The sequence below is a fragment of the Plecotus auritus genome, assembly GCF_963455305.1.
Source record: "Plecotus auritus genome assembly, chromosome: 2".
In the NCBI taxonomy this organism is placed as follows: Eukaryota; Metazoa; Chordata; class Mammalia; order Chiroptera; family Vespertilionidae; genus Plecotus; species Plecotus auritus.
The window spans coordinates 192,995,468-193,022,799 of record NC_137771.1 but is presented as its reverse complement, the minus strand read 5'-3'; the positions used below and the strand labels follow the sequence as shown (position 1 = coordinate 193,022,799).

Sequence of the window (27,332 nt, the reverse complement as noted above, 5' to 3'; positions counted from 1 at the left end):
ATGTGTGTATTTTTTATTATGCCATTTAAAAGTAAGAAAAAATAGCGAAATCTTGGGGAATTTATTTCTCTTTTTTTGTTGTTGCTTGAGATAGTTCTTGATAGTATTTCAATCTTGATTTTGTCATCAGTTGTCAATATAAAACTGCACAATTCTTAGTTTTCTTACCATTAATATATTCCTATTATTTAGGAAAACATAATAATTCACTTAAATGATTTTAGCCCCCAAATTAAGCGAATATATATATATATATATATATATATATATATATATATATGTGTGTATATATATATGTATATAATTTTTGTCTTATAAGGAGCATATCATGCTGTTAACTATAATGAATTTCTTTAATTGGCTTTTGAGTTAAATTACCAATTTTAATTTTCTTCAGCTCATGGCCTAACAGTTTGAATGGTAAATTTTTTACATTTGTATCTTACCTTTTGGACCTTTTACCAAGTGTAAAATTGAGGTGGTTCATATGATACATATTTTCTTCCTAACTAAATTTTGAATGGACATAAACATATTGTACCAACATGTATGGGCTGCTTTCCTTCCCACCAGTTAATCTCAGCATTGTGATATATCAACACGTCTCTGTAATAACACCCTAAAGTCAAATGGGGATTTATGAAAATGGGGATTTCATAAAATGAAAAGCAGAGATCTGGTGCATTCATTGGGTTACCACTCTGGGCCTGCAATAGTCTTTCTGCAACAGCAATGTGAATTCTAGAATAAAGCCCCTCCAGTTTGTAGAAACCTGTTGATACTACAAAGTGTAAAGATACTTAAAAAGTTACTATTAAAGTACCTTTGAAAAAAATGTGAAAAATGGAGTGCTTAGTAGATAAAAGCTTCATCTATTCCTGGAAATCCAAACGCCATAGTCAAAAAGCAGCAATTTAAGTTCATTCATGCGGGCTGAAAGGATTGAAAATTGCAGTGTCTCTACCAAGCTAAGAGGTTTCTCCTGGCAGAAGGCTCTCAAAGAGCCAAGTGGTGTTTGTATTGATGTGTTAACTCTTGACACCCTCAAAGCCCTCTCAGGCCAGAGTAAAGCACACATAGTAGGAAGAAGAACAGGATGGACCAAATAGTTTTAATAGCTGAAAACAGGTCAGAAGCAGGTCGAATGTGAACAGTAGCTTTCAAGTTCTAAGCAGAGTTGTTTTGTTGTTTGTCCCCTTAGCAGTGGGAGAAAAGAGAAATGTTGCCAGTGTTGCTAAGAAGAGATCTAATGTAGAGGCTGTGGTCTTTTCCTCACAGCAATGTACTTGGAAGCAAGTGGCCCTTATTCAACACCACAGTGCTGGGAAGCAGTGATGCCTGCCAGGGCTCTGTGGAGAGCAAACAACAGGATCCCCGAGGTCCTGGAGCCAGAGCAGCCCTTAGACATCTAAACATCAAGATAGGAACTTTCAGATTGAAAGGAAGAGACTCCAGTGCTTGTGGTCACATTTGTGACAGAACTGGGGATAAATAAGCCAATAAGATCTCTGAATTTGTTAACATCCTGCCAGCCTGGGGACTTTTAAAGAGTCTGAGGGTTATAATTTTTAAAACGTTTGGGAATTTGACAGGTCAGTTGTGATACTCCAGCGGCTTGCACTTACTAGCTGTGAGAACTTAGGGAAATGACTTAACCTGTAAGCCTCAGACACCTCATCTGTAAAATGGGAATAATACTAGTACCTAACACGTAAGATTATTTGATTATATGACATAATGTAAGTAAAGCCCAAGCCTTATAGTGGATCCTGCCTCATTTTAAGGGTTCAATAAATTATCTATTAGCATATAATTCTGGATAACATAACATGGGAATGCTGTTACTTTTATGTATCCAAATCTAAGTGTAAGAAACAATAAGGGAGACTCATAGATTTCTCTGACTGGATAGAGAAAAGTTTCTTCCCAACATGGAAATCTGTGACTACAAAGAGAGATAACTTAGAAAAAATAGAATTAAAGGCAAACTCTTCAGCTGAGACTAACAGCCTTATACATTAGCAAGTGAGATCAGGCAAAGGCTGATGGAATGTGAGAAGACCCTGCAGATGCCCTGACTTCAGAGAAATCCAGAACTGCATGAAAACTTGGTTATAGTGGCTTCCTTTAGCTGGACTATCAGAATTTTTCTCTACTCCGCTCTTTATTTTATTTATTTATTTTTTTTTGCGTGGTTTCATTTATCTCATGTGTGTGCATTTCAAACATAAACCACTTCAAATACTCTGAAGGTGGGAAGGATGTAAATACTGTAGAAGTAGATAAATATAGTACTTCTACAGATTTTACTATAAATGGAAATGATGACCAGACACCCCCCCCCCCCAAAAAAAAAAAAAAGAGGTATTCTAGGATCTAGGTAGAATCAAAACATCAAAAGGACCAGGAAGGGAGTCCATGCAGGAACCGGACCTGTTTGCACATCCCAAAGTAGATATTGGTGAGACTTCAACTTGAATGATACATACTCTGAATAACACTAAATGTTCAAACTACCTGATCAGGAAACACAGAGTATACTCTATTGTTTTAGTTCATTAAAATTAATTCTTCTGTTTGCCAAATCATAAATTAAAATATATCATTCTAATATTGAAAAACATTACCATAAATACAGGAACCCAGGTGGGCCCAATTAACGATTCAGTTAGAGCGCGTTACACACAGTAATTGCAATTGCACACAGGTACCTAAAGAAAGGCGGCCCACTCAGGGAACTGGCCAGGTGGTCATACATATGCAAGCAATATAAAACAAATTTACACAAACCTGCTGGATTTCATAAAATAATTTTCCCTCAAATGGTTTTTGACTGCATTTTGCAATTTATAGCTCATTAATTTGGCATGCTATAAGGGTACCCTTTTACATATCATTTAGAATCAAGGTAACTCCGGCCCCAGAGTAAAGTGAGTTTTATACTCTCCAGCTTTATTATTTGCTAAATTCAATGTACTATTGAATTTAAGAGTAGGATTTGTCTATTTTTTTTTCTAAAAATGAAGCACAAATAATAGGTTCCCTTTACTTTATATACACTCTAATTTCAATTAGTGAAGCATGAACAACAAATAATTATTTTCATTTCTTGTATGCAGTTGACACACAGCATTGCAATTAAATAAGAAATTCTTAATGCATTTACAGACACTATAGCAATTGCCAGGGCCATTTCACAAAACCAGATGGAAAAAAATCTCATTATACTGGAAAATTAAGTCAGGGAATAGAGTCTTCTGAATTACTGTTTTTATAGTTTTATCTTTTGCCCTGCTTTCAAATTGAGGCCATTAAAGCATTCAACAACAGAAATGGATTCCACAAATATGGGCTTTATTTGTACAAACTAGGTTCATACTGAAAAATGTATGTCAACCCTTTTTAGGCTATAAGAAATAGTCAAATTTAGATTTAAAAATTACTCTGGGCACTTATATAGTTCACTGGTACAGCATCTAAAGTACAGTACATGAAGGTGCATAATGAATACCTTTCGATGATGCACTGACATTTCTAAGAAAGCATTTGCCTCAAATCAATCTGCTCAAACCAGCAAATGAGTTGACATTCAAAGCTTTAGGAAATGCTATACGAATATTTTTTCCATAGTACAATGAAGATTCAATCGTAGAAGTGTCATAGGAAATTGAGAACCTGCCTTATGTTTTAAAGTTAATCTACCAGATCCATTTATTTATTTTACTTATAAAATGAATTGTTTAGTAGGAAAGTCTTTAGATGTATTCCTAATTTTAGTAAGATCTACACTGTTTGAGTTAAAACCCTATTGGTATCAATCATAGTCAATGAATCAAGTCAACCACTTATGACAAACATGTCTTTCTACAACAAACATTTATAACTCACTAGTGGCCAAGTGCACAAAATTCGTGCATGGGCAGGGGGGTGGGGTCCCTCAGCCTGGCCTGCACCCTTTCCAATCTGGGAGCCCTCAAAGGATGTCCTACTGCTGGTTTACAGGGATCAGGCCTAAACCAGCAGTTGGACATCCCTCTCACAATCCGGGACTGCTGACTCCTAACTGCTCACCTGTCTGCCTGCCTGATTGCTCCTAACCACTCTGCCTGCTGGCCTGCTCACTCCCAACAGCCCCCCGCCAACCTGATCACCCCAAACTGCCCCCTGTGCCAGTGTGCTCACCCACAACTGCCCCCCCCCCTGCTGGCCTGCTTGCCCCCACCCTCCCTCCCCACTGGCCTGCTTGCCCCCAACTGCCCCCCACTGACAGCCTGCTCACCCCCAACTACCCCCCCGCTGGTCTGCTCACCTCCAACTGCCCCCCCCCACTAGCCTGATCACCCCCAACACCCCCCCCCCAACTGGCCTGATCACCCACAACTGCCCTCACCTCTTGGCCTCTAACCACCTCTACCTCGGCCCCACCACCATGGCTTTGTCCGGAAGAATTTCTCGGAAGGTCTCCCAGTCTAATTAGCATATTACCCTTTTATTAGTATAGATAGAGGCCTGGTGCACTGGTGGGGGCCGGGTGGTTTGCCCTGAAGGGTGTCCCAGATCAGGGTGGGGGTTCCCTTGGGGCGTGGGGCAGCCTGGGCAAGGGGCGTGTGGTCGTTTGTAGGCAGCCCACACCCCCATGGGGTGAGAGTCCCCGCTGGGGGGGCATGGCCAGCCTGGGTGAGGGGCTGAGGGCTGTTTTCAAGCTGGCCACACCCCCTTCAGGGTGGGGGGTTCCTGCTGGGGTGCCTGGCCAGCCTGGGTGAGGGGCTGAGGGCTGTTTTCAGGTTGTCCACAGCTGCTTCAGGTTGGGGGTCCCACTGGGGTGCCTGGCCAAACTGGGTGAGGGGCTGATGGCTGTTTGCAGGCTGGCCAAGCCCCCCAGCAGGGACCCTCACCCCATGGGGTTGTGGCCAGCCTCAGTAAGGGGCTGAGGGCCATTTTCAGGCTGGTCACGCCTCCGGGCAACCCAGGCCCCCAGCCCCTCCTTGAGCAGAGGCCAGGGCAGGCTGGAAGCCTGGGTTGCCCCCGGTGACCCAGGCCCCCAGCCACTCCTTCAGTGGCAGGTAGGGCAGGCAGGAAGCTTGGCTTCCTCTGTCGCTGGGGCAACCCAAACCTCCTGCTTGCTCCAGCTCCGTGTCCGCCATCTTTGTTGGGTTAATTTGGCTGGTGGGAGTAGCGGAGGGATGGTCATTTTGCATGTTTCTCTTTTATTAGTGTAGATCAGTGGTTCTCAAACTTTCTAATGCAGCAACCCTTTAATATAGTTCTTCATGTTGTGGTGACCCCCAACCATAAAATTATTTTCGTTGCTACTTCATAACTGTAATTTTGCTACTGTTATGAATTGTAATGTAAATATCTGTGTTTTCCAATGGTCTTAGGCAGGGGTCCTCAAACTTTTTAAACAGGGGGCCAGTTCACTGTCCCTCAGACCGTCGGAGGGCCGGACTATAGTTTAAAAAAAAAACAAAAAAACTATGAACAAATTCCTATGCGCACTGCGGGCCCGGGATGAGTCGGCTGCTAAGCAGGACAGGCAGCGGCACCCGGCGGGCCGGATAAATGTCCTCGGTGGGCCGCATGTGGCCCGCGGGCCGTAGTTTGAGGACCCCTGGTCTTAGGCTCTAAAGCAGCGGTTCTCAACCCACATTGTGTTAGCTGTTCTGCAGCAGCTAGAGATTGTACTTTACAAATTAAAATGTTAGCCTTTTTCAGTATTCATCTTTTATTTTTGTATAATTTATATTGTTTCGCCCAATAAAAATAGTGAAAAAAGGCATTCAAAGTATCAATTTAATTTTAAATGAATCATATGCTCAGTAGGAATACAAAGTTATTTTTCATTGATTTAAGCCTGTAATAGCCTAGAAAAAAATGCCTTTTACTTCAATTAGTATTTGTTTATTTCCTTATTTCCTTATAAAGGGATAAGTATAAAGTAGTCTTTCCTTACCCATGGTTTTGCTTCCCATGGTTTCAGTTAACTGTCATCAACTGTGGTCTGAAAATATTAAATTAAAAATTTCAGAAATAAAAAATTCATGAGTTTTAAACTCTGTGGCTTTCTGAGTGGAGTGGTGAAATCTGATGCTGTCTGTTTTGTCCTTCCTGAGAGTGCATCTTGCCTTTGTCCAGCCTCCCCAAGCTGTAGGTGCTTCCCTCCTGTTAGTCACTTTGTAGCTGTCTCAGTAATCAGATGGACTGTCCTGGCATTGCAGTGCTTGTGTTCAAGTAACCTTTATTTTACATAACAGTGGCTCCAAAGTGCAAGAGTAGTGATGCAGGCCAGTTGCATATACCAAAGAGAAGGTGTCAAGGGCTTCCTTTAAGTGAAATTATGAAAGTTCTTGACTTAAGGAAAGAAAGAGAATTGTAACTGCTAAAGTTGCTAAGATCTACATTAAGAATGAATTTTCTATTCGTGACATTGTGAAGAAGGAAAAAGAAATCTGTGCTAGTTTTTCTGTTGCACCTCAAAACTGCAAACATAATGACCACAGTGCATGATAAGTACTTAGTTAAGATGGAAAAGGCACTAAATTTGTGGGTAGAAATGTTTTGGAAAATTTGTCAGAAATTAAATTTTTGAGAGACAGATGACATTCACATCCTATATAATAAAGAGGGAATATGCAAATTCACTGTCACTCCGCCACAAAGATGGCTGTGCCCACAGCGGAGGCGGGGTTTCCATAACACAAGATGGCTGCACCCACAGTGGAGGCCAAGTTCCTGTAAGGAGCCTTAACAAGCAATCAGCAGGGACCTGAGGCTGCACCTCCCCTGCCCCCGTGGGGCTTGACAGGGGACCTCAGGCCATGACCCCCACCTGGCAGGGCTTGATGGTGGACCTCAGGCCATGCCCCCCACCCTGGCACCAGGCTGGGGGACCTCAGGCCATGCCCCCTGCCTTGGCGCCAGGCCAGGGGACCTCAGGCCACACCCCCAGCCCCAGTGCCAGGCCAGGGGACTTGAGGCTGTGCCCCCAACCCGGCGGGCTTGACAAGGGTGGGACCAGTCTGGTCTGGGTCTGGGTCTCATGTGATTTTGACGCGCATGTTGGTGGGCAGGGACTTGACTCTGGGTCCAGTGGTGCACCCCAGTCTCTGACAGGAGGAAGATTTTCACATACATTTTAATAATTTTCTTTCATCTCTAACACTTCTATTATAGAGAAAGGGAAAATAGCAATATTAAAATATTTCCTCTAATTAATCCCCTTTTAATGTGCACGAATTTTGTGCACTGGGCCACTAGTATCTTTTATAACAGTATATATATATATATATATATATATATATATATATATAATTATAATTATTCTATGTTATCATTAGTTATTGTTGTTAACCTCTTACTGTGCCTAATTTATAAATCAAACTTTATCATAGGTATGAAGACAGTATATATATATATATATATATATATATATATATATATATATATATATGGTATTATACTATCTGAGGTTTCAGGTATCCATTGGGTGTCTTGGAACTATCCTCTGTAAATAAGGGGGAACTATTCTCTATAAAAAATAAACGTTTAGTATATTGAATTTCAAAAACAATTCAGCCCTTGGCATGGGTCTGGGTGGAAGGAATCCAACCTAAATGAATAAGATGTGTTGAAAACATGGAGAATATATTCAACTTTTCCTAAAAATTGCTCTTTATAGAAAAGACCAGTGGCACAATGTAGACTATAAGGATGTTATATTCCTATTTAATGAAATGCCACAAGTTTCTATGACCTGCCCTATGCCAAAGTACTCGTCTTTTAGAGAAAGATTCATGGGGTAGATTCTAAAATCTTTTTTTAAATTACTCATGTGGAGTAGCTGTAAAGTACTATGACAGTATAAATTAAATGAATCTTGTGCATCAGTAATAGAAAATATATGGTCAAATGGCATCATATATATTTAAGACATGCTGATTTTGCTGAAGATTTCTTTTTATAATATTTTCATTGCAGTTGGGAATGGAAATGTTCTGATAAAAGAAATGTGATATGTACTTTACTATTCTCACAGGACACAGGTATTTTAAAGAAAGCTACATTCTTTGTGGAACCTATGGAATAATTTGTTCTCACTCAAAATTGAATATGTTATCAAAGTTTTATTTGCTTAGTAGTTTATCACTCAGTTTTATTTTTAGATGGATTGATTGATTTAATGAGACAAAATTCTGAGGGCAGAGATTTATGTTATATTTTTGCAAAAGCTATTCTATTTTCTTTAAAAGCAAGACAATTGGAAACAAATGTGGATATGTATTTTTAAACTAATAAGTAGTTAAAATAGTTTATTGTGCTGAAACCGGTTTGGCTCAGTGGATAGAGCGTCGGCCTGCGGACTGAGAGGTCCCGGGTTCGATTCCGGTCAAGGGCATGTACCTTGGTTGTGGGCACATCCCCAGTGGGAGGTGTGCAGGAGGCAGCTGATTGATGTTTCTCTCTCATCGATGTTTCTAGCTCTCTATCCCTCTCCCTTTCTCTCTGTAAAATATCAATAAAATATATTTTAAAAAAATAGTTTATTGTACATGTTATCAGATACTTATTTCCTTGGTAATTTTCCTGAAATACTTGGATTTTGTTACATCAAGTGGTTTCATTCACTTTTGACCTAGATGCTGCTCTCCTGGAAGATAGAATTTAGTGAAAATTTATAAATGCATAATGAGTTCAAAGTGGTAGTAAGGATGTCAGGCGATATCCATCATAATGAGGAGTTAATATCTGTATCTGCATTACATTCTAATTGATGGCTCTGTCTGATATTTGAAAAGCGTTAAATTGCTGATGTACATGTGATGGAATGCCTATTGTCAGGCTAGAAATGAAAACTCTGCCTCATCACTGTAGTTGTTGTCTGAGTGATTTGTAGAGAAATGACTTTGAATGGTCATATTAGAGGTCAGAATTAGAGATCTCATATTTTAGTAGTAACTCCTATGTGTCATGTCTTCCTTCAACATAAACTATGTTCTATAATTCAATTTTTGAAAACGCTTTAAGAGAAAGAGATTTGAGTCATTAAAATTAGAGAAAAAATCTAGAAAGCCATAGTGGGACTGTGTTTAAGTAAATTAGTCAATAATACATTTACTGAGCTATTAAAGAGGTAAATATCATAATATCATGTCAAGATAACAGGAATTTATTGATGTTTAAGCCAAATAGGAAAAAAAAATGACTAGTGCTAGGAAATTGCAGTATTTTGTAATGTATGTTTAAATAAGTTGAATTGTGGAGTATTCAAAAATTTACCACCAACTTTTCCATCTCACGTTTTTATAAAACTGCAGTAACCTTAAGATTAATATATATACTACTAGAGGCCCAGTGCGTGAAATTCGTGCACTCAGTGTGGGAGCCCTGCTGCACAGAGCCCAGACCCCCAGGCAGGGCTCACTGTGCAGAGCCAAGAGAACCCCAGGCAGGCCTCGCTGGACCCCTAGGCAGGTCTTGCCTTGTGGAGCCGGGGGGAGCCTGGACTCCCAGGCAGGCCTGACACGTGGGGAGCCCGGTGACCCACCTTCTCCTGGCTTTGCGTGTGGAGTCAGAACGAGGTGGGACCCCCAGGCAGGCTCTGTGTGTGCACGCAGCATCAAGCCCAGCCCTGCCCACCTGCGTGCCCATTGTGCGTGCAGCCATCTTGTGATGGTGTGAGGGCATCATGGCATGATGACCATTTAGGCTTTTATTAGTAAGGATTATATATGTATGTGTGTGTGTGTGTGTGTACATGAATATTATGCAAACTCCTCCTTTTCTCCATAATGTCTTACAGAATTATATAATTTCTTCTGCATTATTGATGTAATTTTATTTCTTTCCAGCAATTCTTGACAGTCCTCCCTTCTCTAACACTAGAAATGTCCCTTCTGACCCATGCAGCATTCAATGGATGTGTTAGGTTCACTGTCTCATTAATTCTAATGACAACTCTATGAGATTTATATTATTATCACACACATTTCACAAAGGAATACCCTGTGTTGCAAAGACGTAAAACTTTTTGTCCAAGATCACCTTCCCTAGCTTTTCTCTAAATCTCTGGCTCATGTGCTGCATCTTTAGCCATAGCATACTACTCTGGTTTTTTTCAGGTGGTCCACACACTATGCATTCTCATTATTCTGCATGCGTATATATTTCCTTCTGTCGGGATGCCCTCCCCTCTTTTGTCAAAAGTACCTTAGAGGCCACTTGGGAAATCCTTTCTCATATTCTCTGTAGAATCAATTACCCCTGATTCTCCCTTCCATTTTGCATATTTTGACTTATTTGTTTATGTATTTGTTCCTCTGGATGTAGCATTCCTTTCTTGAGCAATAGGGACCTGTCCCACCACCTGACATGCCTTAGATTTTCATCTTTATTCCCTCAACTCTAGATAAGCAGACATCCTAGTTTATAGGGTAGTAGATGAGAATCTTGTCAGGATTACAATGTTTATTTTGTCAAGTTTAATATTTAATTATATTTGGACTTTTTTAAACATTCAGGATATTTTAATTCATGAGCTCCTGCCAGCCAGGATTGGAGCTGTGTATACACATAATTCTGTTCTTCATGCCACTCCCTTTTATAAAGACCTTGTTTGTATCTTTTTCCTTAGAGTTTATTTGTCAACCACTGGCTATTAGGCAATTGGATAATCAGTTATCAGGTGAGCTCTGTTCTTTATCCACAGTGGAGCACATAGAAAAATCATAAAACATAGTGAGGGATCTTAGATTCCAGCTGGGATGACATACCTAATACACAGAAAATTTTGTTATAAATTCTCTTAACCTGCAACCATAACACACAGGTGGGTTACTGAATGCAGACTGAAGACCACTTGTAGTTAATTAGCCTAGTTATCCTAATACCACTCTGCAGGATACTACAAAGTCATCCAAAACTGTGTAGGGAGGAAAACCTCCATCTGCCATTTCTGTAGCAAGGTTATGAAACCAAACTCTCCTAGGCTAGCAAAGGGTGTTTTTGTTTGTTTGTTTGTTTGTTTTGGGGGGGATAGGTGCCATCCCAGACTTTTATTTAATTTTCAATCAGTGAGGCCAATTCATGTCACTAACTGCATAACTCCATGGAATATCATGGTCTTCTGTGGTAGCCCTAAATTTCTCTAATCCTTTTGATTACTCATGACTATGTGATATACTGTATCTTGCTTCTTGTATTTCTATAGAGTTGCTATATAGGCAGAACAATTTCATATAATACCAGCTTTGTCAATGTAAATCATTCAGAGGTCTTTTTTTCTTTCCCCTTCAGCTACCAAATAGCAGTTTTATTGCTTCTGCCCTTGTTTTTTCTTAATAGTGATTTTGAAAATGAGTAAGCATAAATTTTTCCTTCATTGTGCATTGTGACTTATTCTCTTGAACTTCAAAGGTTAATTTGTATGTGTGTATGTGTATGTGTGTGTGTGTATTTTGTGTTCTCATAAGTTTTTCTACCAAGTACCATATGCTTTTATTTTTAATCTTCTTTTCCTATAGTAACATCAATAGCATAACATAATGAACTTATGTGTGATTTTTCCATGGAGACAATGCATTTCTGTGGATTATAATCACTAAAATTTTATGGACACATAATACTGTTGATTGTTTTATTTTTACCACAGGGGTTTTTCTTTATTGTTTATTTTAAGAAACAATACCTCTCTTGTTTTCACAGGTAAGAAGATGGCCTATCAAAAGGTCAATGCAGATCAAAGAGCTCCAGGACATTCACAGTACTTAGACAATGATGACCTTCAAGCCACTGCCCTTGACCTAGAGTGGGACATGGAAAAGGAACTGGAGGAGCCTGGTTTTGACCAGTTTCACCTAGATAGTGCAGAGAATCAGAACCTGGAGAATTCAGAGACTGCAGACCTCAATCTTGATTCCATTCAACCAGCAACTTCACCCAAAGGCAGGTTTCAGCGACTTCAAGAAGAATCTGACTATGCTACCCGCTATACTAGATCTGCACCAAAGAACAACCGCTGCACTTTTTGCCGCCTTTTAAAAATACTTTGTACAGCGATCATTTTGTTTATTTTTGGAATTTTGATAGGCTATTATGCACATAAAAATTGCCCTTCAAGTGGTACATCTTCAGGAACACTTGATCATCAGTTATATCAAGAGATTCTCAAGACAATCCAAGCAGAAGATATTAAGAAGACTTTCAGGTAGGAAAAAAGAAATGGATGTTGGTGGCGAGGCATTTTCTGGAAAGATGTTTCAGGGAGTACTGAGCAGGTGATTTTGCCATGATGTAAGATTAACCTTGTAAGCTAAGAGATATAACTTACTGGCACATTCTTCACAGAGGGGGGTGGGGTCTATGTTTTCAGATTTATGATATTGTAATACAAATTAATGATGCTGCTTTATTAATTTATAATAAGAACCATGAGTACTATGAAGACTAACAGACTTGAGGCAGTGTATTTTCTCCATCCTCAGAAGTCCAGGTATGCCAACTTGAGATGCAAAGACTGCTGGATGTACCTGTAATTAAAACTAAGGCATTAGCCATATGATTGAATTTTAATGACCCCAGAATAAAATAAACCTGCTTTTTGGGCAGAAGTAACTGCCTCTTATGGTCAGGACCTAAGACAAGCACTAGTAGTATTTGGTCTTCTACATCCCTGAGTTTTCCAATGAGCACATTTTTATTGAAACACATTGGGTTCTATATATCAGGCAATTCCAAAAACTCATCTTTCTCTTTAAGGTAAGTTGCCATTCGACTTGTCTTGCCATAATGTGTTGATTATGGCTATGTTATCTCCATTCTGGATCCCATAATAGGAATTTGTTTTATTTAAATTATAGAAATGGATTTCTCCCCTCTGTAAGGGGGAAACCCCTCTTTCCATCAGGCCAACTAATGGCAGCAAGAATCCTGGATTAATGGCTACCCTATCCTGCCAAAGAGTCCAAAATCTTAGAACCTTACTTGTTAGCATCTACTGTATTGTTATGATCCTTCTTAAACTGAGTTGCTCGCCTGAAATGAGGAACTCTCTGTTTCAGCTATCTAGAAATAAAACAATAATTTTATCTAAATTTAATTAAATCTCTGCTCACCTGCCCTACTTTAACATTCCTTGGCATAAGAAAGTAAACAGTACTGTGGATTCTCTGCCCTGTTCTTTGAACTCAGACACTAGATTTGTTCACTTGTTATAGAATCATTGTCTACCCTGTGCTCACATCATCTTTATTCTTTTAACCCCTCCCTTTCCACATCTTTCACTCAAGTTTACTTCCTTCTATTCAAGAACCATGATACTTCTTTTACCAAGGACTAAAATTTCTTGTTCAAGAAAGCTGACAACTGCATGTTCTTTGTGGTCTTAATGAGAGAAAAGCCAGCCTAAAGAAAAGCTAGCTGTGGAGTTTATGGGAGACACATGGACAGTTTTATGGTTATGAGAACAGAGAAAGACTCCTTTAAATAAGCGATTTTTCTTTCCTCACATACCACAGCAATATATTTTTGCTGTTATCTTTTTGTACAGATGCAAGTCCTGATGATGGTGATGCCATTGGCAACTGTTCTCCAGTCTTCAGCTATACTTTGTCACCATCTCTCTGTTCCTCCTCTGCCTTATATATTTCTTTTTTTATCTCTGTCTTCTCTACCCTTCATGTTTTTTATTCCTCTTTGATTTCAGTAATAAAGGGATTGAGAGCAGTAAGGTTGGGATAAATGAAGCGGACAATCAAGCAACTGGCATTTTAATAGGAGAAAAAGATGTAAATATATAGCAAAACTGCACATAATTCGATATACGCAAATGATAACAGAATGAATTTAACAGTAATGGAGTGATGGTTCCTAAAGGAAGTTTTATCTATTCTATTATTGATCTATCCAGATAACAAGTGAACATTGTCATAAATTTAATCACAAAAGAAATACATAGGATATGATTTATTTAATTATGCATAGTATTTTTTTGCTCTAGATTTTAGATACAGCAACTCCTTCACTTAGGATTTCTCAGTGTTATGCAGTATGACATTAATTCTCTCAACTGACTGGATCAACTCACTGATGAGAAGTTAGACCCTTTCAATCCTTAGGCATTTGGTCAGAGACATAGTAGCACCCATTAATAGGATGAATGACTATTGATTATAGAAGGATCTTTGACTATAATGACCTTCTCAATCCTGACATGTTCAGATACTATGCATCCTTTGAGGCCTGGTTCAGGTGCTAACTTCTTCATGATGCTCTCTGATCTTTCACCAGTTGAGTTCTCTCACTCTTAGCTTGCAACTATTTTGTTTTCTCTCTTTTTGTTGGTATGAATCACTGTCTACTTTGCAACAGAGAAAGAAAACAATGAGTCTGACATACTAGTAGTACTTGAGTGATGGTATGCAGACAACCAGTAAATCTTTTTTTTTTTTTTAAATATATTTTATTGATTTTTTACAGAGAGGAAGGGAGAGGGAGAGAGAGTTAGAAACATCGATGAGAGAGAAACATTGATCAGCTGCCTCCTGCACACCCCCCACTGGGGATGTGCCCGCAACCAAGGCACATGCCCTTGACCGGAATCGAACCCAGGACCTTTCAGTCCGAAGGCCGACGCTCTATCCACTGAGCCAAACCAGCTAGGGCCAACCAGTAAATCTTTACTGCAGTATAGAACAAACCCATAATACAGACCTTATCGATAAAACCTTCACTTCCATGCACATTATCATTTATTTATTTGTTAGCTTATTTATTTATTTATTTATTTATTTATTTATTTATTTATTTATTTATTTTTATAGCAAAGGTGGAAATTTATTGAGAAACAAGCACAGACTCCCACATGGGGAGGGGAAGAAGAGTCCCACAGCACAGACTCCTACATGGGGAAGGGGAAAGATTCCCCTATAATTTATTTTAAAAGAATATTCACATGGTCCCCAATTTACAATGGTCTGACTTAGAATTTTTTGTCTTTGTGATGGTGCAAAAGCAACATGCATACAGTAGAAAGCATACTTCAAATTTTGAATATATAGCTAGCCTTTTCCCAGGCTAGCTATATATGGCACAGTACTCTCCCATGGTCCTGAGCAGTGGCAGTGAGATGATTTTGCTCAACTGTAAGCTAATGTAAGTGTTCTTAGTGTGTTTAATGTAGGCTAAACTAACCTATGATGCTCAGCAGGTTAGGTGTATTAAATGCATTTTCTATTTACAATATTTTAACTATACAGTGGGTTTATCTGGATGTAACTCCATTGTTAATCTAGGAGCATCAGTATACTCTAGTTGTTAATCTATATCATTGAAATTTGAAATTAAAGTCATATATATATATATATATATATATATATGAGGTATATGATTTTTGAACATATTTTATCTACATTCTCATAGTGCACACTAAAAAGTTGTTTTAAAAGATAAAGGACTTTCTTTTCCCTGTGTAAACATGGGCTAAATATCTACTATATCCCAGTTTTTAATAATATTCTGTGTAATCTATATGGCATTCTCTTTCTATAAAGAAAAAACTGAAAGTAAAAAGGTATCAAATAGTAGTACATATGTCTCCTTTGTTCCCCATTGACCTTCCCCCGGCCTCCCTTACCCCCTGGCACATGCCCTTACCCCCGCCCCGCAATGTTTTGCAGCCATTGGTTATGCTTATATGCAATACAAGTCCTTCGGTTGATCTCTTAACCACACCCCACCTCAACTCTCCCCTGCCTTCCCTATGTAGTTTGACAGTCTGATGCTTCTTTGCCTCTGTATCTATTTTTGTTCATCAGTTTATAATGTTCTTTATATTCCACAAATGAGTGAGATCATGTGGTATTTATCTTTCACTGACTGGCTTATTTCACTTAGCATAATGCTCTCCAGTTCCATCCATGCTGTTGCAAATGGTAAGAATTCCTTCTATTTTATAGCAGCATAGTAGATATACCACATTTTTCTAATCCACTCATCTGCTGATGGGCACTTCGGCTGCTTTCAAATCTTAGCTATAGTAAATTGTGCAATTGTGCTGCTATAAACATAGGGATGCATATATCCTTTCTGATTGGTGTTTCTGGTTTCTTGGGATATATTCCTAGAAGTGGGATTACTGGGTCAAAGGGCAGTTCAATTTTTAAAAAATATATTTTATTGATTTTTTACAGGGAGGAAGGGAGAAGGATAGAGAGTTAGAAACATTGATGAGAGAGAAACATCGATCAGCTGCCTTCTGCATGCCCCCAAATGGGGATGTGCCCGCAACCAAGGTACATGCCCTTGACCGGAACTGAACCTGGCACCCTTCAGTCTGCAGTACAATGCTCCATCCACTGAGCCAAACCAGCTAGGGCTGGCAGTTCCATTTTTAATTTTGTGAGGAAATGCCATACTGCTTTCCACAGTGGCTGCACCAGTCTGCATTCCCACCAGCAGTAAAGGAGGGTTCCTTTTTCTCCACATCCTCTCCAGTACTTGTCGTTTGTTGATTTGTTGATGACAGCCATTCTGGCAGGTGTGAGATGATACCTAATTGTTGTTTTGATTTGCATCTCTCAGATGAGTAGTAACTTTGAGCATGTTTTCATATGCCTCTTGGCTTTCTGTATGTCCTCTTTCGAAAAGTGTTTATTTAGGTCCTTTGCCCATTTTTTTTTTTTAAATGATGGAATTAATATTCTTTTTTAAAAAATATATTTTATTGATTTTTTACAAAGAGGAAGGGAGAGGGATAGAGAGTTAGAAACATCCATGAGAGAGAAACATCAATCAGCTGACTCCTGCACGCCCCCTACTGGGGATATGCAGGCAACCAAGGTACATGCCCTCGACTGGAATCGAACCTGGGATCTTTCAGTTCGCAGGCCGATGCTCTATCCACTGAGCCAAACTGGTTAGGCCCTTTGCCCATTTTTTGATTGGATTGTTTATCTTCCTTTTGTTAAGTTGTAAGAGTTCCCTGTAAATTTTGGAGCTTAAACCCTTATCGGAGATAACACTGACAAATATATTTTCCCATGCAGTGGGCTTGTTGTTTTGTTGATGGTTTCTTTTGCTGTGCAGAAGCTTTTTATTTTGATACCAGAGGCCCGGTGCATGAAAATTCATGCACTGGAAGGGGTGTCCCTCAGCCTGGCCTGCCCCCTCTTACAGTCCAGGAGCCCTCAGGGGTGGGAGGCAACCTAGTGATCAGGGAAAGGTGATGCCCCCATCACACCTCTGCTGCTGCCACTGCCGGCAGCGCAAGCCTTGGCTGGCCCTGGTTATCTGAGCCTCGGGCGGCCCTGGGTGGCTGGGCAGCCACCACCCAAGGCTTGCCTGTGCCTCGGGCATTGCCTGGGCAGCCACCATCCGAGGCTTGCCTGCTCCTCATGCATCGGCTGGGCAGTTGCCATCTGAGGCTTGGGCCTATGCTAGGGCGTCAACTAGGGCCTCCATTCGAGGCTTGTCTGTGCCTTGAGTGTTGGCTAGGCAGCTACCATTTGAGGCTTACCTATGCCTCAGGCCAGCCCTGGGTGGCTGGGAAGCTGCCATCAGAGGCTTGCCTGCATCTCGGGCTGGCTCTGGGTGGCTGGGGGGCTGAGGCGACTAGGGAACTCCGAAGGCAAGTGCGCGGCAGGGCTGAGGGGACTGGGCGCCGCCATCTTGTGGCTGTGGGCGCCGCCATCTTTGAGGGCATGGCAGTCAATTAGCATATTCCCTCCTTATTTGCTGTGGGCACCGCCATCTTTGTGAGGGCGTGACTGTCAGCATATTCCCTCTTTATTAGATAGGATAGTCCCATTTGTTTATTTTCTCCTTAATTTCCATTACTATAACAAATGTCTGCTACTTTGGTGCTTATGGTTTCATCTAAATTTTTTATGATTTCCCATCTTACATTCAAGTCTTTTATCCATTTTTAATTTATTTTTGTGTATGATGTAAGTTGGTTGTCAAGTTACTTTAACCTTATTTTAATAATTAATGTATTTTAGTTCTTATTTTAATGTAATAACATTACATTTATAGAAGGATAGAATTTGAAATTATATTCTATGTGTCCAACAAGTATTTCAAATAATTTTTTAAAGTTGCTTAATCAAATTCTTCAACGTATTGGATTGTGGCATCAAAATGTAGTCAACTCCCCAAGCAAAAATGCACTTTCCAAATTTTACAAAGTGTCATTCTCATGGGGAAAAAATGGCATTGAAGTTCCCTTTTCTTTCATTATAACTGGAGCAAATATATTAAATTTTATATGCCTGATTTGGGAAATCAGTTTCTGTCTTCAATAACTGATTGTGTGTTATAGCTGGGTCCTTTACAAATGAAGTGCACTTCTATTGCTTAAAAATTGCTTTCCTGTGCAACATGATGTAGTAATGAATTAAATCCAAATGAGCCTTATATTCACAATGTCATAATATGTAACTCGTCCCCTGTGGAACTTTTTTATTATCTAATACAAGGCAAGCTAATGTCTTCCTCTCATGGCTCACTTCTCAGAAGGGTATGCAACTTTCAATTTTAGAAATAAAATAAAGAAAACTGTAAGTTGAGATCAAATTACCTTTTTAGAAACTCGCTAAATCACAGAGATCACCTTAACATGTCCCACAATATGCAAATCAAATTCTGCTAGAACAGGAAACAAAAGAAGCAGTTTCATTTCTGTGGAGTACATTTCTATCTGGGAGAGAAAAATGAAACTGAATATTTTTCTTTGAGCAGAAATGTGTGCAGGTGGTTTTTACTTTCAATAAAAATAAAATAAGTGTGGGCGTTTGCTCTCTATTTCCTCGCTTGGTTTCATCGTATTAAGTCTATTCTGTAGGGAACAACTTGTAAGATCAGCCTGTACCAATATTGAAGTTTCAGCTTCTACACAGATTTAAAAACTCTAATTTATTAGCCTTATAATTTAGGAATTTGACAAAACACATCAGATATTCCCTTATTGTAGTTGCCTTCGTCTTGTCTGGGTGCCATAATGTAGTTTAACTGAGTTTTAAAAAATATGCCTTGTTATTTTATGTGGGCAAAGAGCAAAGGGAGAAAATGTTTATTTTAGTCAGTGGGGCAGCCAAGATAAATGTGCCAGGTATTCATGGGCTGCTGCTACCTGTGGCTTCTTTTGTATTCTCCTCTTGGCCCAGGCCTTTGCAGATTTTTTTGGCATCTCTCTTGCATACCACAGCTGGATCTGCATCAGTTGCTGCTTGGAATACCACATGATCCAGATCCGAGCTTTCATCCACCTTATTTTAAGGAGAGAACCTAATTTCTATAAGATCTGTTTATCCTGGTTTAAAAATTTTCATTATATTATAATCAAATACAATATAAGCTTACACACACACACACACACACACACACATACTAGAGGCCAGGCGCACAAAATTCATGCATGAGGGGCTCCCCTCAGCCCAGCCTGCACCCTCTCCAATCTAGGACCCCTCAGACATCCCTCTCATAATGCTGGACCACTGGTTCCTAATGGCTCACCTGCCTGCCTGCCTGGTCACCCCTAACTGCCCCTCCCTGCTGGCGTGATTGCCCCTCATTGTCTCTGTGTGCTGGCCTGATTGCCCCTAACTGCTCCCCTGCCAGCCTGGTCACCTCTAACTGCCCCTTTCTGCCATCCAGATCACCACCAACTGCCTCCTCCCTGCCAGCCTGGTTGCTCCTAACTGCCCCCTCCCACTGGCCTGGTCACCCCCAACTGCCCCCCTCTGCTGGCTTGGTTGCCCCTAACTGCCCCCCCTACCAGACTGGTTGCCCCAACTGCGCCCCCCCCCCCCCCCCCCGCTGGCCTGGTTGTCCCAGGAAGCCTGCTTGTTCAGTCGTTTGGTCGTCCCTCACTAACACCCCTGCCAGCCTGGTTGTAGGCAGCCATCTTATGAGGGTGTGATAGTCAATTTGCATATTACCTCTTCATTATATAGGATACATAACTCCTATATATATATATATATATATATATATATATATATATATATATATATATATGGGAGTTAGAGGCTGTGCCAAAGCTATATACTGTTATGGGGAAAGGAGACACCTCAACTTTCCCATATATAAGGGTTTGTATTGTTTTTAATCAAATTGATATTCCAATTTAAAAATAATGCTAATAGCCCACCATCATAAGACATATGCAAGGCTCCTTTTAAAACCTTTGCACTTATTCATGCATGTATTTTTTTAATGAATATTTATTATGGACCTACTGAGTACTGGGCTAGAGAAATGCAGTGAACAATACATATTACATACTTGTACTTATGGTGCTTATGTTCCCACTGGCCAGAGACGATGGAAACATACCCATTTATTTAAACGAAGTATAATAACAAAAAATTATATATTGTGGAGAGACAGAGGAGAGAGGGAGACACAGAGATTGACTAAAAACTTCAAAACTCTCCAGGGGTTAATTATGGATGAAGCAGTTAGTTTGATTTCAAATGGACACATACTGTTTTCCAGGAGGAAGAACCAGCCCCTCTACATCTCTAACCCAGGCTGCCTGAGGAACTCAGCAGCTGTTTGCCAAAGCCTGCACCTTCTCCTTGCTCTGGGGACTGCCAGAGAGATATTTCCCTACTAATTTATTTGCTTTTTACTACCACTTTTGCAAACAAACAAATAAAAAGCAAACCCATTTTTAAAGAGTGAGTTCAACAGGAAGTAACAGGCTGAAAGAGAGACCTGACCACTCTCCAATTTCTATTCATTTGCAATATTCAACATGGAATTTAACTCTCCCAAATAAGAAGCACTATGCTCCATTGATAACGCTCTTTAAAATCATTGAAGATACTGTAATTTAACGTTTACAGTTTCTTCTGAAAATAGCTTCATTTCTAAGGATTGCCTCATCACCCCCAGTTGTTTTTATTGTTGTTTTCATAAATTTCACATTACATACAGAACTGGTAAGGCACAAGTAATAAGAGAAAAAGAAATATTTCTTATAGCTCAGTCTTATTCTCAAATAACCATTCTAAGAATGATATGTTAATTCTGGATTCCCGGATTCATATTTGTTATGTAATCAGTTGCAATCTTTTGAAAGAGTTATAGTTTGCTAATTATATGCAATTATGGTCTGACAGCCAGTGGTGTATGTTAACTTTTTAAGATTGCAGGCAATATCAGTGAGGTGAGTTGCTTTACAGACATGAAATTTATACAAAAATTTCACATAGATTTTCTTAATATCTTCTTATACTGCAATGTTATTCCTTGAAATAGATAGGGACTGGCATTGGGAGGGGTCCTTGCTGTAGCCTATTTCAATTACCTTTTGAAAAAAAATGTATGAGGAGCGGGAAGAAGTTGGGACCAGAGGATTGGATAAGGCTCTAGGAGTGTGTTCTCAGCACAGAAAGTAGCATCTCTGTGGGAATCATGCCGGTAGAGACAATAGTGATTGCTGCTAGCAATTTTAATTCTCTTCCTGTCCTGGAAATAGGGGCAAACTGAGTGACAAGACAGTATTTATATGAAGTATTAGTATAATAATTTCTAAGCAGGAAAAAGAAATTTGAGCATTGTGGGAAATGCCACTTGGAAAAGTAATTTGCTGATTGGTTGGAGGAGAAAGCTGTGAAATGACACAGGGTGACAAAAAAAAAATTAGGGAAGCTAGATAATAATTTTGAGTGAAAGAAACAAGATGACAAGCATCAACAAAATGAATGAAGTTTTCCTTCTGCCTGATGACTCAAGAAAGGGTTTCTGGATTAGACAGCTGGGTTAGAAGGTCATCCAGAAAGGCAGTGCTATTGTGAGAATATGGTCTAGGAAATTCTTAAAAGAGAAGAAAAGAGGCTACAGCATAAGCTAATGGCAGAGAGAGTCAACAATAAAGAAAGCACCGCAGCTGTTCTGATCTGAAAGGTCCCCCTCAAGTATCTTGGCTGGGAAGAAGGTGATGATTTGCCCTGGGGAATATTTATCCAGTCTGAGTCTGGGAAGTGAAATAAGCATGTGAAGAAGAATTCAGAGAAAGCCGCAATACTTAGCAGAAAACCAAACACATGTCTAAGTCTTATTTGACCTTGGAAAGTTGCCCAGGACTTTCCAGAATCTATATTGAAATTGCACACTCAGTGTTTGTAGAGGTCACACAGCATTTTTCTGTTGATTCAACTGCTTAATATAATGGTCATAGGAGTACTTAGGTCTAGTATTTCTGATATCCCCCAGACTTCTGGGAAATAGGAATATACTGTGTATACCTAGAGTTATTATTGAAGTTAAATACCAACTCAGGTGCTACAGTAGTAATCCAGGTATCAATCTGGTCATTGGCAAGTAGCTACTAATAGTATGTTTGAAAAAAGAATTTAAATGAAGAATTTTCATTTGCTTCTGAGTTAGTTCCATCCTGATGCTATTACTCACTACTCAGTTGTGGCCCACAGATAACTCTAACAGGTCACTTCCTGGAACATTTAGACTCATGTTTATCATGATTCCGTGCTACCACCATCTCGTCAAGCACCTGGGAAAGGGTAAATTAGGTTCTTTCCACACATATCATTATTGCCTCTAGTGCCAATCTACATTTCTGTCTAGGGCATATCGTACTCTTTTGAAGATGTGAAGTCAGAGGGAATTTATATCATAGCAACACAAACCTTCTAGATATAAACTTAAAATTGGTCTGCCTGGGATCAAATCCCAGCTCCACTGTATTCAGCTGTATGGTCTTGAGCAATTTCTTAAACTTAAGATGGCACAGTTTCCTCATTATAAAACATTACTATCTTCATATAAATGCACAGATACATAAAAAAGTACTTAGAGCCCTAACTGGTTTGGCTCAGTGGATAGAGCATTGGCCTGTGGACTCAAGGGTACCAGGTTCAATTCTGGACAAGGGCATGCACTTTGGTTGCAGGCACATCCCCAGTAGGGGGTGTGCAGGAGGCAGCTGATTGATGTTTCTCTCTCATCGATGTTTCTAACTCTCTCTCCCTCTCCCTCCTCTCTGTAAAAAAATCAATAAAATATATATATTTTTAAAAAGTACTTAGACAAGGGTGTTGCATGTAGGAAATGATATTATCTGCTATTTTTTAAAAATATTTTTTATTGATTTGATTGAGAGAGAAAAGTAGATGGAGAGAGAAACATCGATATGGGACCAGAACATCCATTGGCTGCCCCTGCACATCTGTTACCGGGGATCGAGCCTGCTACTTCAGGCATATGCCCTGAGCAGGAATTGAACTGGTGACCTCTTAGTGCACAGCAACAATGCTCAACCAACTGAGCAACACCAGCCACGCCACTATTTATTTTTTTTTTGTGTTTTTGTTGTTGTTTTGTTAGTAAAGTCTTTAGCCATTCTCCATTAGCAATTTCTCACTGGCCACCATCCCTCATAGGCTGGCCTCTTGCAATGTACCATGGCTCATGTCTCTTCTTTATCTCTTCTCTCTCCTTTCAACTTATCTCTTCTCTTCTCAAATTTATGGTATATTTTTTCTTGTCTTCTTTTAAGTCATTCTATTTCAGTCTCACCTTCCATATTCTAAGTACTTTCCTAAAACAGAGTTACTTCTCTGAGAATACATTTTTTTTTGCACCAAATGCATGATCATATTTGTAAAATAAACTTTATTCCACTTTACAAATAACATAAAATACCTTAGGTCTCAACGTATGCTGAGGCAAAATTCAGCTTCCCAACTGAAAGTCACAGTCCTTGTTCATGACATTTCATAGCAGTAGGCAGATGAGAAGCAGGAGTCCATTTTTCTAAAGTCATAACATAAAGTCACATTAATGTCTATAAGTTGCCTAGAGTTGGTAAATTCTAGTTAAGGAATTATAAACAATTTGATTTAATTAAAAATAGGTTGAGTACTTACTCCATGCATGGCATTAAGTTAAATGTAAAGTGGTACAAAGATGAATATATACTCTAGGCCCATACACTCTTCTAGGGGATATATATATGTATATATATATATATATATATATATATATATATGCACTGAGTGGCCAGATTATTATGATCTCTGAACACATAATAATCTGGCCACTCAGTGTATATTCTATATAATAAAAGGCTAATATGCAAATTGTCCCCTCGACCAGGAGTTCAACCAGCAGGCAGGCTGGCCAACCACCCATGTCCCCTCCCCCTGGCCAGGCTGGCTGGACCCCACCCATGCACAAATTCTAATATATATATATTACACACACACACACACACACACACACACACACACACACACACTGAGTAGCCAGATTATTATGCGTTCAGAGATCATACACACACACTAGAGGCTGGTGCATGAAATTCGTGCATGGTCAGGGGTCCCTCAGCCCGGCCTGCACCCTCTCCAATCCTGGACCCCTCGGGGGATGTCTGACTGCCAGTTTAGGCCTGATCCCTCTTGCAATCTGGGACCGCTGGCCCCTAACTGCTCACCTGCCTGCCTGCCTGATCACCCCTAACTTCTCTGCCTGTCTGCCTGATTGCCCCTAAATGCTCCCCTGCCTGCCTGATCACCCCTAACCACTCCCTTGCCAGCCTGATCACCCCAAACTGCTCCCCTGCTGGCCTGATTGTCCCTGATTGCTCTTTCCTGCAGGCCTGATTGCCCCTAACTGCTCTCCCCTGCCAGCCTAATCCCCCTAACTGCTCTTCCCTGCAAGCCTGATAACCCCTAACCACCTCTGCCTTGGCCCCCGCCACCATGGCTTTGTCTGGAAGATGTCCTGTCTAATTAGCATATTATCCTTTTATTAGTATAGATATGTACACATGCATATGTTACTATGTGATATGGTAAAATAAGTGTTGAGGGTGCAAATGCTGTGGGAAAAGAGGAAATAAATTCTGGGGCAGGAGTGTCTATTAGGCCTTCCCAGAAAAAAGGCATTGAAGGCTGGAGAGGGCTTAGATAAGTTGGATATCTAAGCATAAGTTGGATATCTAAGCATCACTTCCAGAAAGCTTGCACAAATGCGTGGAGGTACGTAAACACAGAGGTAAATGAGTATGGCTAGTGAGTGAGTACTGTTGACAAAGATTACTTTGTCAAAGATAAGGCTTGAGAAGTCAGTTAGGATAATTTTATGGAAGTCTGTGCCTGCGGAAATGTAAGAGGGAGTCTCATGAAGAATCAAGCGTCATCTTTGGCTCAGAATTGTCAGGTCTTAGCAAATCACTTAAATATATGAGGTAGGGAGGTAGTAGGAGTGCAGTTCTCAGAGGAGTAAAGGGAAGACTCGGCTGTCAAAGAGCATACAGTCTTTTGAAAGAGAGAGAAATATACGTCCTAATAGAAGTTGATGTCATATTTGTAGTAATGCAGACATTGACAAAATGCCATCAGAAATGTAAGAGGAAGTCTCATGAAGAATCAGGCTTCATCTTTGGCTCATAATTGTCAGGTCTTAGCAAATCCCATGGGTGTGGCAGTAGTGATTTTAACACCTGGATTTAGCCCCACAGCAAATACGCTCTTATAAGTAAAACCTCAGCATAGAAAAAACGTGGGACAGTCTGAAGTGATGGGAATACATACTAATACTTGGAAGTAGGATATTTTTGGTGTTGTTAGTCCTCACCCGAGGATATTTTTTCCATTGATTTTAGACAGCGGAAGGAAGGACGGGGGTTAGGAGGTATAGAGAGAGAGAGAGAGAGAGAGAGAGAGAGAGATCAATGTGAGAGAGCCAGATCAATTGGTTATTTCCCACAGACATCCTGAATGGCGTGAGTGACCTGAAACCCAGGTACTTGCCCTTGACCAGGAATCGAACCAGGCCTATGCTCAACCACTGAGACATGCTGGCCAGGAACTAGGATTTTGACACAGAGCACCCTTTTTAGTTTATAGGCTACAATAATATTATTAGGCCAAAGTGAACCTAATTTATATACATATTTATTTTCTAAATGTTTACTAAACATATTAGAATCATGCTCTTACTTTTCTTAGAGTTATTTTGGGCATTGAAAAACTAACTAGCTATGCTTTATTATTCTCCAGTGAGCCATTACTAATCACTGAGTGGCAATTAAGAACAGGAAGGCAGAGTGTTGGCACTAAATATAAATTCCGGGATATGCTCTAAAACCTAAACCTTTTAGCCATGGTTGAAAAATCTCAATAATACTTTGGGATTTAAAAAATTTTACAGTGAAATAAATATGCCTAAATTTTGAAAAGATTGAGATGTTAATCACTATGTAATGTTTCTTTTTTGTGGTGTGGGAGGCTTCCACCAATTATGACATATATTAGCAATGAGAAAATTTCTAAGGAAAAAATATGATGAATAGCTATGGTTATTAATTTCAGCTTACTCAAACCAGAAATAAACTTTATATAGCTGTGCTTTTTTAAAAACAATTATTTTATATAGGATTAACTGATCGGTGGTCCTTCCTAACTGTTTATTTTAAACTAAAATGAAATTTCTGAAACTAAAGCATCTATTAACTTGTTTTTAAATGAAAAATAAAGATGTTAAAATGCCATTCACAAAATAGTAAAATACTTCTATTTCTGTCAATTTACTTAGCCTGTCATCATATCGTCCATATTAGAATGAACTCTGATTTCTGGATACAGAGTTTAAATTCTTCACAGAAACACTTCCCTGATTTCTCACAGCTCCAGAAAAACAACACAAATTTGTTTATTTAGCATTTGTATCTCATTTGTTATGCTTTTTTTTTTCTTTTTATTTTTTTTTTAGTCATGCTTCATTATAAATGTGCTAAAGGTTAGGTGTAGTTTCTCGACATATTCACATCAAATTTCTTCAAGGCATGGGGTGATGAGGATATATACTTGGCATTATTTTTATTTGTTCTAAAACAAAATACTAATAAAAACATTTTTACAAGTTACAATTGCAAATAACAGATAACATGCTTGTCCTAGCAATACTCTCACACTGAATCTGCAAGTATAATGTTAGCATAGAAGAGAATGCTTTTAGTAGCAAATGGATTTAAAAATGATCCACTTAGAAAGTACTTTACTGGCATATGTGTTGTGAGAATCTCTAGGTCTTTAAGTGAGGAAGAGATGATGATGATATTATTGCTTCCATAAGATATCTGCTTATTTTGCTTCTCTTAAGTCATAGTTAAGAATTTTAACATTCTGGGTAGCTAAAAATGTCCTCCCAAATTTCAGCAGTGGCTATAAAGAAATTATAGAACCAGAATGAACTGCCTGACTATTCTGTGTATTAATGATGAGTATATCAGTGGAGCTTAGATCATCAAAAGCATAATTTCATAAAACATAAACATTAATAAAACAAAAGTAGCCTTAGGAACCACA

General features: G+C 39.4%; 1 protein-coding gene across 1 annotated transcript in view; it reads left to right on the top strand.

The window, feature by feature from the left end:
• NAALADL2 (N-acetylated alpha-linked acidic dipeptidase like 2) overlaps positions 1 to 27,332 on the top strand; it is a gene marked incomplete at its 3' end in the record, with an annotated part of 846,771 nt that overhangs the window by 200,087 nt on the left and 619,352 nt on the right. Inside the window, exon 2 of the mRNA XM_080654263.1 lies at positions 11,701 to 12,202. Within this exon, the coding sequence (XP_080510389.1) occupies positions 11,701 to 12,202 (502 nt within the window). The remainder of the gene's footprint in view (positions 1 to 11,700; positions 12,203 to 27,332) is intronic.